Raw genomic sequence first — 18422 nt, 5'->3', positions numbered from 1 at the left:
GGTGTCATAAGTTTATCCTGTGATGTGCTTTTCTTTGATTCCCCCCAAACCCTCTTTTGATTGAGGAATGAAAGGATGAAGAAAAATACAGAAATGTATTATATTCTCTGGTCTGGCATAACAAGATTTAGATGGTTTCTGCCATGTACCACCGAGAGGCAGCCTTTGGTAAACATTAGTATTCATTGCCAACCTGCAAATTGAATTGGGATTATTTGTCAACACAATGGTACCATGGCAATGCTTAGCCATCACTTTAATACTAATATTTGTTAAGACAGGTTCCCTCCCCTCAAACCAGTCCCTTCTTTGAGGAAAAATATGAGCAAATACATTTATTCTCCCCAGTTGGGGTATTTTGAAAAATAACCCTTTTCCATAAATAGATTTCTGTTTGTAGAAGGAGAGGACCAGGCGAAGATGGAGATTCATCACTCCCGAGTGGCGCAGTGGTCTAAGGCACTGCATCGCAGTGCTAGCTGTGCCACTAGAGATCCTGGTTCGAATCCAGGCTCTGTCGTAGCTGGCCGCGACCGGGAGACCCATGGGGCGGCGCACAATTGGCCCAGCGTCGTCCAGGGTAGGGGAGGGAATGGCCGGCAGGGGATGTTGGTAGAGCATGGCGTTTGCAACAACAGGTTTGTGGGTTCGTTTCCCACGGGGGGGGCCAATATGAAAAAAATAAAAAATATAATGTATGCACTCACTAACTGTAAGTCGCTCTGGATAAGAGCGTCTGCTAAATGACTAAAATGTAAATGTAAAAATGTTCAGATACCAGACTTAAGCAAGCACAAAGGCCTTTTGGGGATACTGACATCTCTCACTTGCCACTATACTCATATATGCTCTTTCAATGAATTGACCTTCTGGCTGGCCAGGTGAAGTTCATAACATATTGCACTTAATATACAGCAGGTAGAGTTATGACCATATTACACGTAATATACCGTCTTCTCAGATGTTTGAGGATGAGTGCAATACAGACATGGATGCTGTCCCCAAGGCTGCAGCACACACACACACACACCCACACACACACACACACACAGACACACACCCACACACACACTCTCCCTTAGGACAATCCTCAGACATCACCGGCTCCCTGCTCGCCCAGCTACGTTGTTACAGCAGCTGGATCTGCTCTTCGTGTTGTTTTAAATGTTGTATTGTGTCTCCCACTGTGGTGAGAGTGGTCTCCTTGCTTTTCAGGCTACACAGGTTCACAGTGTTTGTATTTGTGTTTTTCACCTTACGGGGGAGTGTTTTGCCAAAAAGGTGAAGGTTACCTCACAGACTTTGATGACTGGTGCTGCAGGCTAACCCTGCAGGCTAGTGTTTCGTGACACATCCTATTGGCTAGGGGAAGCAATGCCCAAGGCTAAAACATGTAGTTGAATTTTGCTCCATGTTTGAGGAGTCTTCTAAAAAGTGGACAGTTTTGTCAACATTTTAGTCATTTAGCAGACGCTCTTATCCAGAGCGACTTACAGTTAGTGAGTGCATACATTTTTTTTTTTTTCATACTGGCCCCCCGTGGGAATTGAACCCACAACCCTGATGTTGCAAGTGCCATGCTCTACCAACTGAGCTACACGGGTCAACATGCTGACCAAAGTGAGTAGACATCAATTAGGCATACCTATTGTGACCCATTTAGTTTATACACATCTCATCTCACATAAGTGTTAAACTAAGGTATATTGTTGTGTGTCATAAACTATCAGCATGCTAGGACAGCGGGGGAGGGGCGGGTCTTGGATGGTTGGGGTCCACAGGTGGCCTGGCGGCTGGGAGCGTGTGACCGGTGGCCGAGAGGTCGCTGGCTCGGGTCCCCAAGTCGGTTGGGTGGGGGATCTGTCGATGAGCAGGGCGCTTCACCCTGATTGCTCCTGTGGGTCGCTCTGGATGGGAGCATCTGTTAAATGACTGGAATGTAATGTAAATGTTGAGCGCCTTCACTGCAGGTGGAGTGTATCTTTTAAAATTCAATTAAAAATAAATCAATAAAAAAAAGTTGATGACTAGGTAGGGCAGTATTTGCTGTTGATGTGCATGGTCCATTTTACACATCAGAGTCTCACATTGCTCTGATATAAGATCCAGTTCAGTCTTAAATTATCTCCTAACTGCATTAGAAGTTCTGAGAATACTAGCTACTGTGGCCAACTATTGGCAGCAGAAAATCTAAAGAGAGAAGAAAGCTTTGGAATAAATAGCCGCACCAACCTTATCTAGGGTGGATACAACAACTAAATCAGCCAACAACATTGTTATAGCCGCTAATAATAGACCATATCTGGCATAGCCAAAGATCTATAAGAAAGAGGTTAACCTTATTGTCATCTGTTACCTGTTGTCTGGAAAAAGCTGGAAGAAATTATAATTAGTACAAATTAAAACAAAATTAAAACAATGGACTGTAAACGAAATCACTCCTCAATGTTTCATTGTTCTCTTTGTTTTTAGTCACTCAGACAACAATAGTTTCAACCCTGTGACTTCCTTTAAAAATGCAAAAGTTATGGTTTCTCCCAAGTCCTGGTGATGTTCATGTTGTTCATGCCTGCATGTATGCATATGCGTTAGCCAGAGAAATGGGTGTTTAGGGGATGCGTAGTCGTGGCCAGCTTTTAACTTACCCAGGTTTTACAATTCATCCTCAATCAGAAGTGCTATGTCAGTTTAAAAAAAATACTTATCTGTAATTATATGCAAATATGTGAAGTCGGTGCCTGATGGAAAGTACTCATTACAAACTAAGCATACGAAGCAGGTCTGAAAACACAAGACACCTTTATGCTTGAGCCTAGCTCAATGACATGCTGGTTTATTCGCCTAAGGAGAGTGCCATAGTTAGCTACTCAGCAGTATTTTTGCCCAGCGAGGCTGTTAGTTGGGAACGCTCAAGGACGTTGTTTACAGAGGCCTAAAATACGCGTTGCAACGCAGTGTCATAACAGCCTTTATATTGCACCACTGATCATAACACTCTAATGGCATTAAGCCCAAAGTATCAGGGCTGCACTAACACCAAATCAAATCAAATGTTATGTGTCACATGCCTCGTAAACAACAGCTGCAGACTAACAGTGAAATGCTAACTTACGGGCCCTTTCCAACGATGCAGAGAGAAAAATAGAAAAGTAATAGAAAGATAATAGCACGAGGAATAAATACACAATGAGTAACGATAACTTGGCTATATACACGGGGTATCCGTACCTAGTCGATGTGCAGGGGTACGAGGTAATTGAGGTAGATATGTACACATGGGTAGGGCTAAAGTGACGAGGCAACAGGACAGATAATAAGCAGTAGCAGCAGCGTATGTGATGAGTCAAAAGAGTTAGTGCAATGGGAGGTACAGAGGAAGCTGTGCTGTACCCCTTTTTACCTCTTAAAATCCCCACAGGGGTCCTGTTCACCTGAAACACAGGGACGGATGGTTGAGATGCAGCACATTGAACTGGTCTATTTTGAAAAGAGAATGACATTTTGTCAGAAGATTGTCAATCTCCTATTATCTACTTGCATTGACTTTATAAAGTGTCCATTATTTGTTGTGGAGTTGAAGATAAAGACTAATTTCTATAACACAACTGCCTTTTTCCGGATAGCACCAATAGATCCAAAAACTGACAGTTATTATTGCTACATGGTCAAATCATTCCATTCCCAGGGATATTAGATATCACTCTAATTGACCACAGCATAGGTGAAACCTAACAAACTGTTGTGTGATTTGAGAGCAAGCCAGATGTCTTTGCAGACAGACTAGCAATTATACAAACGCTTATCTAGGATAGTAGGTGCTAAACACCTGCCATTCGAGGGCTGTTTTGCTTAATTGTTAAAATTAAAACAATTGCTGTTTAAGCTTCCACTTCCAAATACTAATGGAAGAGCAGCCAGAATTTGCCATTCCTTGGCCCACAGTCACTCACTGGGATGGGCATGTGACAAATCTACCTCTCTTTATTAATGAGACTTTCTAAGAATTGTATGACTATACTTAAGAAATGACACCATTGACAAGGTGCACATTATAGCAGGGGCACAACAAAAATAAGCACTCCAAGTTCAGCACAAGAAGTCTTTTATCTTTGAAGGCATTGGCAGAGTTTCAAATCCACAAATGTGGCTGTTAAAAGGCTGCTATTGTGCCTGGAGATGCTGCTTAGCAGTTCCTAAGTAGGAAGAAATAAGGCCTGGAAAAAAGTTGAGTGCTCTGAAAAGGATTCTAACACTTTGGGTGATTTCATTAGAGCCGTATTGGTGTCATGCCTCTCCACTTTAGCTCTGCAGCCTTGAAGGTATATAACTCTGTTGCAGTCTGTTGACTGTGGTGATGATGTTGTCCAGACAGAATAGTCGGAGCTCCTTTGGAGCCAGTTTGAGGTCTCTCTTTTTGTTAGAGGACTTGGAGAAGAGACCCATGGCTCCTGTGCATGTGGATGGCCCTGTAATCAAGGGCTACGATGAGAGAGGGCTGTGGCCTAGTGGAAACATTGAGGATGTCCTGGCAATGAACCAGAGCAATAAGGAAAGTTGTATGGACACGAGTCAAGGTGACCTGTCTCTCGACGACATCAAGGACAGGAATTCCATGAGAGAGAGCAGCAATAAAGATACAATTTCAGTTAGCGAAGGCAAAGACACGGTGTCTACGATTGAGACTCTGCCTGATGTAATGGAGGGGAGCCCAACCAAGGAATACATCTTGTTCATCTCTGAGACAGAGATGGACTACGACAGAAAATCATGGACAGAGGAAGGAACATTGAAAAGCAGCAGTGTTGTAGAGAATGGGACTGTGGACGATGAGATTATTCCTATGAAGAAAGAATGCTGCCCCTTTGGTACACAGCTATGCATATCTGTCTTATTACTATATGCATCCTGTATGTCTGTAACTCACTAGACAGATATGTGTGAAACAAATTGTTGCATACATATTTCATCCTTCATCTAACCTCATACATATGTCTGTCCTCTCAGAATGCTCTGGAGCACTGGGCATGGAGGGGGGCATCATCTCCAACCAGCAGATAACAGCCTCGTCCACCCACCGTGCTCTGTTCGGCCTGCAGAAATGGTACCCCTACTTTGCCCGGCTCAACAAGAAGGGCCTGGTCAACGCCTGGACGGCTGCCGAGAATGACAGATGGCCCTGGATCCAGGTAAGACACAGACACCGGCCAGGAGACACGAGCCACTCAGGTTACTAGACAGAGACGAATGTGTACACTAAAATCCTCGCACACCACACCAGAGAGAATATTGATCTGATAAGTGTGTGTGTACATCTGAATATTGGCATCAATGCAATATTAACTGAAGTTTAGGAAGTTATGAATTGTCCCTTCACTGTCAGAAATGTATCTGTTTGGATAGTTGAAGGGACTTATAAATGCTTTGGTCCTAATTCAGGTCCTTTACAGTTAATTAGTGTTTCAGTTAAGTGGCTAATTAAACTGTGAGCACTGGACAAAAATGCTGTTGGTTCCACTCCTGTGTGTATTACTAGTGATGTTACGTTTGATATCGGAGCTCCGAGGCATGAGTCGAAATCGCTACACAGCTAACTTCGAAGCAGTGTGCCGATGCATGTTTCGCTTTTCAGAAGTACGTCATCAATGACGTCCGAAGCTTCGTTTGATCACATGATCACGTGATTTTTCAAACCGTGTGTTACAAAATGCGAGATCCCACTGATTTTGCCGTGGTGCCGGTGCTTTCTTCAATTCCAAGCTGCTTTCATACACCGACCTCTACTGCACACCGTACTTACAAATATAGTTAGGATGTTGTTCAAAAGTTTCACCTGACCGGTAGCTAAGCAAGTAGAGTAGGGAACTATAGAACATTCAGGGACGTGATGGTATGAGGTCGAATCACGATGAAAGCACACTTTCTATTTTTTCTGTGAAACAACACTTTCTGCACTGTTGTTCAAATCATTTGTTACGTTTTGTATAGTATAATAACTTCTGTCTTAAGCAGTTTTTGAAAAATAGTCAACTTGAATGCAAAAAAGGGAAACATGATGTAAACTGCGAACCTGGTATTTCAACTGATTATAAGCTACTAAAGCCAACAACTTACCTGCACCACAGAGTTTTACTTAAAACAGTGGAGGAAAAAAAAGTATACAGTTGAAGTCGGAAATGTACATGCACTTAAGTTGGAGTCATTAAAACTCATTTTTCAACCACTCCACACATTTCTTGTTAACAAACTATAGTTTTGGCAAGTCGGTTAGGACATCTACTTTGTGCATGACACAAGTAATTTTTCCAACAAGTGTTTACAGACAGATTATTTCACTTATAATTCACTGTATCACAATTCCAGTGGGTCAGAAGTTTACATACACTAAGTTGACTGTGCCTTTAAACAGCTTGGAAAATTCCAGAAAATGATGTCATGGCTTTAGAAGCTTCTGATAGTCTAATTGACATCATATGAGTCAATTGTAGGTGTACCTGTGGATGTATCGCAAGGCCTACCTTCAAACTCAGTGCCTCTTTGCTTGACATCATGGGAAAATCAAAAGAAATCAGCCAAGACCTCAGAAAAAAAATTGTAGACCTCCGCAAGACTGGTTCATCATTGGGAGCAATTTCCAAACGCCTGAAGGTACCACGTTCATCTGTACAAACAATAGTACGCAGGTATAAACACCATGGGACCACGCAGCCGTCATACCGCTCAGGAAGGAGACGCGTTCTGTCTCCTAGAGTTGAACGTACTTTGGTGCGAAAAGTGCAAATCAATCCCAGAACAACAGCAAATTACCTTGTGAAGATGCTGGAGGAAACAGGTACAAAAGTATCTATATCCACAGTAAAACAAGTCCTATATCGACATAACCTGAATGGCCGCTCAGCAAGGAAGAAGCCACTGCTCCAAAACCGCCATAAAAGATCCAGGCTACGGTTTGCAACTGCACATGGGGACAAAGATCATACCGTTTGGAGAAATGTCCTCTGGTCTGATGAAACAAAAATAGAACTGTTTGGCCATAATAACCTTCGTTATGTTTGGAGGAAAAAGGGGGTGCCTTGCAAGCCGAAGAACACCATCCCAACCATGAAGCACGAGGGTGGCAGCATCATGCTGTGGGGGTGCTTTGCTGCAGGAGGGACTGGTGCACTTCACAAAATAGATGGCATCATGAGGAAGGAAAATTATGTGGATATATTGAAGCAACATCTCAAGACATCAGTCAGGAAGTTAAAGCTTGGTTGCAAATGGGTCTTCCAAATGGACAATTACCCCAAGCATACTTCCAAAGTTCTGGCGAAATGGCTTAAAGACAACGAAGTCAAGGTATTGGAGTGGCCATCACAAAGCCCTGACCTCAATCCTATAGAAAATGTGTGGTCAGAACTGAAAAAGTGTCAGGAAACCTGACTCAGTTACATCAGCTCTGTCAGGAGGAATGGGCCAAAATTCACCCAACTTATTGTGGGAGCATGTGGAAGTCTACCCGAAACGTTTGACCCAAGTTCAACAATTTAAAGGCAATGCTACCAAATACTAATTGAGTATATGTAAACTTCTGACCCACTGGGAATGTGATGAAATAAATAAAAGCTGAAATAAATAATTATCTTTACTATTATTCTGACATTTCACATTCTTAAAATAAAGTGGTGATCCTAACTGACCTAAGACAGGGAATTTTTACTAGGATTAAATGTCAGGAATTGTGAAAAACTGAGTTTAAATGCATTTGGCTAAGGTGTATATAAACTTCCGACTTCAACTCTATCTGATAATCAAACGCTGCTATTTATTGCTGACCAGTAGATGTCACTAATGTGCATTGTGAACAAATAATGAAGCTCTGAGTAATGAACCGTTTTTCAGCACAATTTGGTGAATGTGCCGAAGCCTTCAGAAAGCCTCAGTTTCCCATCACTGTATTACCAGTGGGGTTGCTGAAGTGAATCACAGCGCGTATGTGATACTCCTCCGAAGTGTTTTGTTCTAAAATGCAAATACATACCCTTCACTCAGATATACACACTACTCCGACGTTTGTCTCAGAGGGGCCAGTTCAGGAATCTACACTCTTCGAAACCTAAAAGGGTTATTCGACTGTCCCCATAGGAGAACGCTTTGGATATTTATATTTTTTATTTAACATTTAACTAGGCAAGTCAGTTAAGAACAAATTCTTATATACAAACCCGGAAGACGCTGGGCCAATTGTGCGCCGCCCTATGGGACTCCCAATCACGTCCGGATTGTGATACAGCCTGGAATCGAGCCAGGGTCTGTAGGATAACCCTTTTTGGATCCAGATAGATTGTAGATTATAGGCTACTAAAGCCAACGGCTTACTGGTGCACCACAGAGTTTTACTTAGTTTTTAAAAAATCTATGAGTGTAAGTGTCTGTTTAGTTGGAATAGTATTAGCAACAACGGGTACATTACATTGTGGGGATATTGACAGCAGTTAGTGACTCCCATTGTGTCTCTAACGATTTATTTTCCACCTGTTATTTGAAAATGTGTCCATCAAATCAATATCTTGTGTCGTTCGCTCTGTAACCCAGTGTAAATCTTTCTCGGTATCTCTGACAACAAGCACATAAAAGAGGACCTGAGGAGGGTGTGATGAAATGTAATTAGGCCCGCAGTACAGTGAGAGGCTGTTACTGGCAACACTGTGTTCATTCCTAGCAGGTTAACCAATAAACACTATCAGGGGTTGATCACAGCAACAGGGCCAGGCGGAAGAGAGAGAGGCGGAAGAGGGGGGCGAGAGAACGAGGGGCGAGAGAACGTGTCAAAGAGCAAGAGAAGGAGAGCGTGTAGAGAGAGAATGCTCCAACTACATCATCTGAGGATAGAGGCAGCACGAGAGAAGACATAGACGTGGAAGGGAAAGGTGAGAGAGACAGATGGAGAGCAAGAGAAAAGCAGCCAAGCGCATGTAGTGTGTAAGGAAAATCAGATATGAATCACTGAGGCGGTTTGGCTGGCTTTAATGACGCCACGTGGGATGATGCTGTGGATTCTGGGAGCGCTCTGGGTTTCAGGAGAGGGACTTCTTGGTAATTGGGACGTGAGTAGAGAGGTGTAGACTTCTCTCAGCGCTATGGAGTTTTAGGCACAGGGGCAGTTTGTTCTGAAAGTGTGTGTGCGTGTGTATGTGCTTGTTTTCTCATCTGAAATCAGTTTGAGGGTTCGGGCTGTCAGCCCTGTCATTGTTCAGGTATAACACTCCTGCTCTGTGTGTCTGTTTGTCCCTCATGGGGATCCATAGCTCTCAAAACATCCTGACTCTGTCCCCAGCCCTGTAATACTGAAGCTTAAATAAATCATTCAGACTGTGTCATACTTTTAATAATACTGAAATAGTGTATATATACCCTATGTGTGGGTATACACTGAGTGTACAAAACATTAGGAACACCTGCTCTTTCCATGACATAGACTGACCAGGGACTCCAGGTGAAATCTATGATCCCTTATTGATGTCACTTGCTAAATCCACTTCAATCAGTATAGATGAAGGGGAGGAAACAGGTTAAATGATTTTTAAGCCTTGAGACAACTGAGACATGGATTGTGAATGTGTGCCATTCAGAGGGTGAATGGGCAAGACAGAAAATGTAAGTGCCATTGAACGGGTAATGGTAGTTCATTTTACATTTACATTTTAGTCATTTAGCAGACGCTCTTATCCAGAGCGACTTACAGTTAGTGCATACATTTTTTTAAAATACTGAACACACAACCCTGGCGTTGCAAACACCATGCTCTACCAACTGAGCTATATCCCTGCCGGCCATTCCCTCCCCTACCCTGGACGACGCTGAGGCAATTGTGCGCCGCCCCATGGGTCTCCTGGTCGCGGCCGGCTACGACAGAGCCTGGAATCGAACCAGGATCTCTAGTGGCACAGCTAGCACTGCGATGCAGTGCCTTAGACCAAGGCACCACTCGGGAGACTCGGGAGACTCTAGTAGGTGCCAGGCACACCGGTTTGAGTGAACTGCAATGCTGCTGGGTTTTTCACGCTCAACAGATTCCTGTGTGTATCAAGAATGGTCCACCACCCAAAAGACATCCAGCCAACTTGACACAACTGTTGGAGGCATTGGAGTCAACATGGGCAAGCATCGATGTGGAACACTTTCAACACCTTGTAGTCCATGCCCCGACGAATGAGGCTGTTCTGAGGGCAAAAGGGGGTGCAACTCAATATTAGGAAGGTGTTCCTAATGTTTTATACACTCAGTGAATGTTGAAGTACAATAGTTAATGTAGGTGCTGCAGAAACCCTCACTGGGATTATCATATCTCAGTATAGTATGAACATATGTGAGCAACAACAATTAAATTAAGTAATAATAATGATCAGTCATGTTTACAGTTCAGTGCTGACTTCCTCCACACACTAAGATTTAAACTACTGCCTAGAAACAGTGTTCACATTCACAACATTAGGTGTCTACTAAGTCAGCTGGACTAATCAGCCTGGCATGAAAGTGTGTTCTTAATTATTTTATTTATTTTATTTTTATTTAAACTTTATTTAACCAGGTAAGCCAGTTGAGAACAAGTTCTCATTTACAACTGCGACCTGGCCAAGATAAAGCAAAGCAGTGCGATAAAAACAACAACACATAGTTACATATGGGGTAAAACAAAACTTAAAGTCAAAAATACAACATAAAATATATATACAGTGTGTGCAAATGTAGCAAGTTATGGAGGTAAGGCAATAAATAGGCCATAGTGCAAATTAATTACAATTAATATTAACGCTGGAATGATAGATGTGCAAGAGATGATGTGCAAATAGAGATACTGGGGTGCACATGAGCAAAATAAATAACAATATGGGGATGAGGTAGTTAGGTGGGCTAATTTCAGATGGGCTGTGTACAGATGCAGTGATCGGTAAGGTGCTCTGACAACTGATGCTTAAAGTTTGTGAGGGAGATAAGAGTCTCCAGCTTCAGAGATTTCGTTCCAGTCATTGGCAGCAGAGAACTGGAAGGAATGGCGGCCAAAGGAGGTGTTGGCTTTGGGGATGACCAGTGAGATATACCTGCTGGAGCGCATACTACGGGTGGGTGTTGCTATGGTGACCAATAATCTAAGATAAGGCAGGGATTTGCCTAGCAGTGATTTATAGATGGCCTATAGCCAGTGGGTTTGGCGACGAATATGTAGTGAGGACCAGCCAACAAGAGCGTACAGGTCACAGTGGTGGGTAGTATAAGGGGCTTTGGTGACAAAACAGATGGCACTGTGATAGACTAAATTCAATTTGCTGAGTAGAGTGTTGGAGGCTATTTTGTAAATGACATCGCCGGAGTCAAGGATAGGTAGGATAGTCAGTTTTACGAGGGCATGTTTGGCAGCATGAGTGAAGGAGGCTTTGTTGTGAAATAGGAAGCCGATTCTGGATTTAACTTTGGATTGGAGATGCTTAATGTGAGTCTGGAAGGAGAGTTTACAGTCTAACCAGACACCTAGGTATTTGCAGTTGTCCACATACTCTAGGTCAGACCCGTGGAGAGTAGTGATTCTAGTCGGGTGGGCGGGTGCCAGCAGCGTTTGATTAAAGAGCATGCATTTAGTTTTACTTGTGTTTAAGAGCAGTTGGAGGCTACAGAGGGAGTGTTGTATGGCATTGAAGCTCGTTTGGAGGATTGTTAACACAGTGTCCAATGAAGGGCCAGATGTAGACAAAATGGTGTCGTCTGCGTAGAGGTGGACCTGAGAATCACCAGCAGCAAGATCGACATCATTGAAATACACAGAGAAAAGAGTTGGCCCAAGATTTTAACCCTGTGGCACCCCCATAGAGACTGCCATAGGTCCAGACAACAGGCCCTCCGATTTGACACATTGAACTCTATCTGAGAAGTAGTTGGTGAACCAGGCGAGGCAGTCATTTGAGAAACCAAGGCTATTTAGTCTGCCAATAAGAATGCGGTGGTTGACAGAGTCGAAAGCCTTGGCCAGGTCGATGAAGACGGCTGCACAGTACTGTCTATAATCGATTGCGGTTATAATATCATTTAGGACCTTGAGCGTGGCTGAGGTGCACCCATGACCAGCTCGGAAACCGGATTGCATAGCGGAGAAGGTACGGTGTGATTCGAAATGGTCGGTGATCTGTTTGTTAACTTGGCTTTCAAAAATGTTCAAAAGGCAGGTCAGGATGGATATAGGTCTGTAACAGTTTGGATCTAGAGTGTCACCCCCCTTGAAGAGGGGGATGACCGTGGCAGCTTTCCAATCTCTGGGGATCTCAGACGTTACGAAAGAGAGGTTGAACAGGCTAGTAATAGGGGTTGCGACAATTTCGGTTGCTAATTTTAGAAAGAAAGGGTCCAGATTGTCTAGCCTTACAGGAACACAGTATGCAACTGATACTTTTTGACTCTAAAGAGTGTGTGCCAGCATTATTACAGCCTGTGTGAATGACACAGTGTCAGTGCTAAAGGTGAATGCATCAAATTCAAGGACTTTCAGGGACATTTTCAAGGACCTCAATGTGATACAATTGTATAATTTATATAATTGTACATAAAGGTTCTAATATAGAGCCCCCCCACATCCCTCCCCCCAAAAAGCATGCAAAACGTGTAAAAGAAGTAGGCTATTACCACTTTAAGAATAATGCATATTGAATTATTATTACATTTTAAAATATATGAGAATAATTTGAACATTGCCTGACTAAATAGATTGGATGCATGCATGACGATTTTTCTGTAGCCTACATTGCCGACGCAGGCACACATAATAAATCCAAGAATAGCGGTAGCATTAATGTCACCTTTTGAATCTCAGCATCGCTGTTTTTATAATGAGAAAGTGACCAAAAAGCAGGTTCCCTTTTTAATGGAAGGATGTGTATGGAAGCCAAGATGAAGCCAACATTAGATGTTGTCATCCTCATAATAACCATGCGTGGTTTACCGCTTCAATTTAAGGGGCGGGAAACAAACAAAAACAGCCACATCTCTCACAAGAAATTATAAAAAATGTAATCACATATAATTATAAGGGAGCAGGAACTTATAAATTGGCTACAATAATTACAAGGACTTTCCAAGCACCAAATTGAGAAAATGTCTGAGTTTCAAGGTAGGCCTATTCCAGTACAGCTCCAAATTCAAATTTGAGTAGGCTACATCAAGCCCCTTGTATTGTTTAAGATTGCAGGTGTAACATGAAAGACAAAATGTATTTGTCATGTCATTTCAGTACCAGATCATATTGTGAATAAGCCCACTAGGCTATGTAATGTTTTGTCATTATATCCAGAATAATTCATAGGAATAGCGTTGGGTTTTGTGCAATAGTCTATCTTACACAATTGTGCACGCTAGACTTGGTGTCCAATCCGAGGCACACAGACATATGAAAACATGAACACATTACCTTGACACTTTCTCTGTTAAATCTAACGAGACCCTGCTGTAAAGCAAGCAGACAACAACAGATGATCAACCTCAATTCGCTAGGGATATTAGATCCAACGTGGATCAAGGCACAACTGTCTTCACCGGCGTAACGAATGGACATTTCTCGCAAACACCTTTTTACCAGCACTCGGGCTGTTATTGCATTGAATGTGCTATCACAACAGCTGTTCGTCACTTGACCGTCATTCAGAAAATTCCTTTGTGGATCAGATGATAATGTGTGAAAATGTATAAGTCCCAGCCTTTCTTCCCTACAAGTACTGATCACCTTCAGAAGAAACCACTGCTCCAAAACCACCATAAAAAAACCAGGCTACGGTTTGCAACTGCACATGGGGACAAAGATCGTACTTTTTTGAGAAATGTCCTCTGGTCTGATGAAACAAAAATAGAACTGTTTGGCCATAATGACCATTATGTTTGGAGGAAAAAAGGGGTTGCTTGCAAGCCGAAGAACACCATACCAACCGTGAAGCACGAGGGTGGCAGCATCATGCTGTGGGGGTGCTCTGCTGCAGGAGGGACTGGTGCACTTCACAAAATAGATGGCATCATGAGGAAGACAAATTATGTGGATATATTGAAGCAACATCTCAAGACATCAGTCAGGAAGTTAAGGCTTGGTCGCAGATGGGTCTTCCAAATATACAATGACCCCAAGCATACTTCCAAAGTTCTGGCGAAATGGCTTAAGGACAACAAAGTCAAGGTATTGGAGTGGCCATCACAAAGCCCTGACCTAAATCCTATCGAAAAATTTGTTGGCAGATCTGAAAAAGCATGCGCGAGCAAGGAGGCCTACAAACCTGACTCAGTTACATCACCTCTGTCAGGAGGTAATGGGCCAAAATTCACCCAATTTATTGTGGGAAGCTTGTGGAAGGCTACCCAAAACGTTTGACCAAAGTTAAACAATTGAAAGGCAATGCTACCAAATACTAATTGAGTATATGTAAATTGGGACCCACTGGGAATGTGATGAAACTAATAAAAGCTGAAATAAATAATTATCTTTACTATTATTCTGACATTTCACATTATTAAAATAAAGTGGTGATCCTAACTGACCTAATACAGGGAATTTTAACTAGGATTAAATGTCAGGAATTGTGAAAAACTGAGTTTAAATGTATTTGGCTAAGATGTATGTAAACGACTTCAACTGTATATGTGAACTGAAATACAATTATATCAAGTTCCCTGATGCTGATGCCCAAGCCAACTACAAGGTAGAGTTCTATGAATATGGGAACTTCCCTGGAGTCACTGGCTGTATAGATGTATGTCATATTCCCATCAAGTGTCCTTCTACAGCAGATGCTGACGATTACAAGAACTGTAAAAAGTGGTTCTCAAGAAATGTACAAAGTGTGTGCACTCCCAATTTGCAGTTCTCCAACATTGTTTCAGGTTGGAAAGGTGCAACTCATGACTCATGCACAGACAAACTTCTTGTTCACCCGCTATCTTCATGCAATAGGACCTGAGCAACAATGGTACATCCAAGCACATATCCTCACCAGAAGTTTAGTGGAGCGCATGTTTGGTGTATGGAAGAGTTGTTTCCAGTGTCTCTTAAAAACATTGTGCTTTCAAACAAGAAGATGCTGCATTGTCATAGTTGCAACAGCAGTGCTTCACAATTACCTCAAACACAATGGCTGCCCAGATCCTCGCATTGAAGATGAGGATGACCCAGATGTTCCCATGGTTGAGGCAGACAATATACCCAACATTGGTACTGCTGCTGCTTCATGTTTCTCTCCTCCTCCTTCATCACCAACTCAACATGAAATAGTTGCATCTTCATATCATGCTCTTCTTTTAAATACATTAGTTTGAGCTCATTACATTTCATGGCTAGTTTCTCATGCATGCTCAGCCTCTTTGTCTTTGTCCTCTGACCCGGGTTAGTGACACAATCTTCCCTCCTTGCTGCTGTAGTTGTAGCAGGCTGACCTTAATCCTGTCTTATCCCCTCCAAGCTAAGTTTCTTCAAGAGTTGAGTTCATTACATAATTTTTATTATGGGAGTGCAAGAGATGACTGACAAATTCCCTGCAGTCCAGGGATGGCACATGTTGAATGAATGTGTCCTATCAAATGAGGATTGGAACAGTCCCCCATCTGAACTGTCCAAATGGTCATCTTCAGGGATACCTTCCAGGAGTTGCTGGCTATCAATGATCCCGGTCAACAAGTCTCCCAGCTCATCCGCCACCAGTCTTGAAACGCTCCCTGCGAGCAACAGCATGTCTTCTTTAAGTTACATTTCATGGTTTTCCACAGGACCTTAGAAAGACATTATAGAAATCATATTAGTAATTATGTATGATATGGTTTCTTTTACATTTCTGTCACACAAATACATTTAGGCTCCACTGTGTTGTGTTACACAAGACAACTAACATTTCAAAGTGACTCTGATTTGTAAAAGTGGGCCAACAATAATTACAGAATCTTACCTGAAGTTGTTGTAGCGTCCTTTTGTTTACTTTTTCATTTGAGTTGAATTCATTACAAATGGTAGTCCAGGCATTCTTTTTCTTGTTTTCTGTTGATGAATCATGCTGTTTGTTCTCGATAATTGGGTGGTTTGACACAATTCACTTTAAGAGGGTTTTTTCAAAGTCACTGACATTTTTTGAACATTTTATTTTACCTCTGTCTATTGTTTGGTTTTGGTGACTTGCTCCAATTCCAGACAATGCTTATTTATTAGTGTCCTATCCCTGGTTTTTGAAGGAAACTCAGGTCAACACCAAGTGCACATTGTTAATCTAATTAGGCTTCACAAAGATGAACTGGTTAGTCCTTACTTACCTTAGTCTGGGACTCCATAGTGTAGAACTAATTAATCTAAAGGTCAGCAACGTCTCAGAAAGCCATTTTTTAAAAATCTGTATTAATTAGAATTAGCCTAGTCCTGACGTAAATTAAACTCCTGGAAACCACCCCCAAATACACATCCAACAAGTATTATGCATAATTATTGAAGAACCACATTAATGACAGTATCGATTTAGGTTTTAAGTATCAAGGTAAGGTGACTCTTTTGGTTAGAAGCATTCAATTTTGCAATCACATGTATTATTTAATATTTGTTTGCCCATGAAAACTGTTTAGGATACATAAGGAGACACAAAATGTTGAGTAGTTACTCTGCATTTCTGAGATCTTTATACAAAAAACACAGCTAGATCCAAGATTCTTGCAGGGTTCACGTTCAATGTCTAATTTAACTGATTAATGCTTAATATATGATATAACTAAAACTTACGCTGCCATAAATGCAAGGACAGAAAAGTTTTATGACACACGATTTTGGACAAATCTGTAAAGACACCAACCATGATAAAGGGTTAAATTATAGGTTTTAAATCAACTTGTGAATTTGATTGAATAAGCTATGATCCCCCTTTTATCTTAATGTAATGACATGAAATCAATTGGCATATTATTATCAATGACTTATGAACAGCTGTAACAAGTTGTCCAGTGTAGGAAATCCTCACTGGTACCCTAGTTTATAGAAAGACCCATATACCGTTTGCAGATGGGTTTGGGTGTATGTAATACACTACCAGTCAAAAGTTTGGACACACCTACTCATTCAAGGGTTTTTCTTTATTTTTACTATTTTTTACGTTGTAGAATAATAGTGAAGACATCAAAACGGTGAAATAACACATATGGAATCATGTAGTAACCAAAAGAGTGTTAAACAAATCAAAATATATTTTATATTTGAGGTTCTTCAAATAGCCACCCTTTGCCTTGATGACAGCTTTGCACACTCTTGGCATTCTCTCAACCAGCTTCATGAGGTAGTCACCTGGAATGCATTTAAATTAACATGTGTGCCTTCTTAAAAGTTAATTTGTGGAATTTATTTCCTTCTTAATGTGTTTGAGTCAATCAGTTGTGCTGTGACAAGGTAGGGGGTATACAGAATATATCCCTATTTGGTAAAAGACCAAGTCCATATTATGGCAAGAACAGCTAAAATAAGCAAAGAGAAACGACAGTCCATCATTACTTTCAGACATGAAGGTCAGTCAATACAGAACATTTCAAGAAGTTTGAAAGTTTCTTCAAGTGCAGTCGCAAAACCATCAAGCGCTATGATGAAACTGGCTCTCATGAGGACCACCACAGGAATGGAAGACCCAGAGTTAACTCTGCTGCAGAAGATAAGTTCATTGGAGTTACCAGCCTCAGAAATTGCAGGCGAAATAAATGCTTCATAGAGTTCAAGTCACAGACACATCTCAACGTCAACTGTTCAGAGGGGACTTTGTGTATCAGGCCTTCATGGTCGAATTGCTGCAAAGAAACCACTACTAAAGAACACCAATAAGAAGAAGAGACCTGCTTGAGCCAAGAAACACGAGCAATGGACATCATTTGGTCTGGAGTCCAAATTTTAGATTTTTGGTTCCAACCTCCGTGTCTTTGTGAGACGTGGTGTGGGTGAATGGATGATCTGTGATTTATTTAGAATTCAAGGCAGACTTAACCAGCATGAATACCACAGCATTCTGCAGCGATACTCCATCTGTGATGCGTGACTTGAAGGCGTCAGTCGCAGGTGGGTAAATCACAGTATACAGAGTTTAGTACGTAATCCAGCGTAACCAGTCCAGTGCGCAAAACAGGCGCACTGGAACAAACGTGCACACAGAGAAAATACCCCGGCAATACAACATACTGAGCTCAACCAAGCTACTAATCCTCACAATGAACAATCACCCACAAGGACAAGGGGGCAGAGGGAACAGTTAAACACATACTAATGAGGGGAATATGAACCAGGTGTGTGATGAGATATGGAGCGGCAGTGGATAGAAGGCCGGTGACGACGAACGCCGAAGCCTGCCCGAACAAGGAGGGGAGGCAGCTTCGGAGGAAGTCGTGACAGTACCCCCACCTTGACGCACAGCTCC

General features: G+C 42.0%; 1 protein-coding gene across 3 annotated transcripts in view; it reads left to right on the top strand.

The window, feature by feature from the left end:
• edil3a (EGF-like repeats and discoidin I-like domains 3a) overlaps positions 1-18422 on the top strand; it is a 306460-nt gene that overhangs the window by 190541 nt on the left and 97497 nt on the right. For all 3 annotated transcript variants that reach the window (XM_084180561.1, XM_084180559.1, XM_084180560.1), the window contains one exon: positions 5005-5186. In XM_084180561.1, the coding sequence (XP_084036687.1) occupies positions 5005-5186 (182 nt within the window). The remainder of the gene's footprint in view (positions 1-5004; positions 5187-18422) is intronic.

The sequence above is a fragment of the Coregonus lavaretus genome (genome assembly GCF_964263955.1).
Source record: "Coregonus lavaretus genome assembly, chromosome: 17".
Taxonomy (NCBI): Eukaryota; Metazoa; Chordata; class Actinopteri; order Salmoniformes; family Salmonidae; genus Coregonus; species Coregonus lavaretus.
This window is presented reverse-complemented; position numbering and strand designations above follow the sequence as displayed.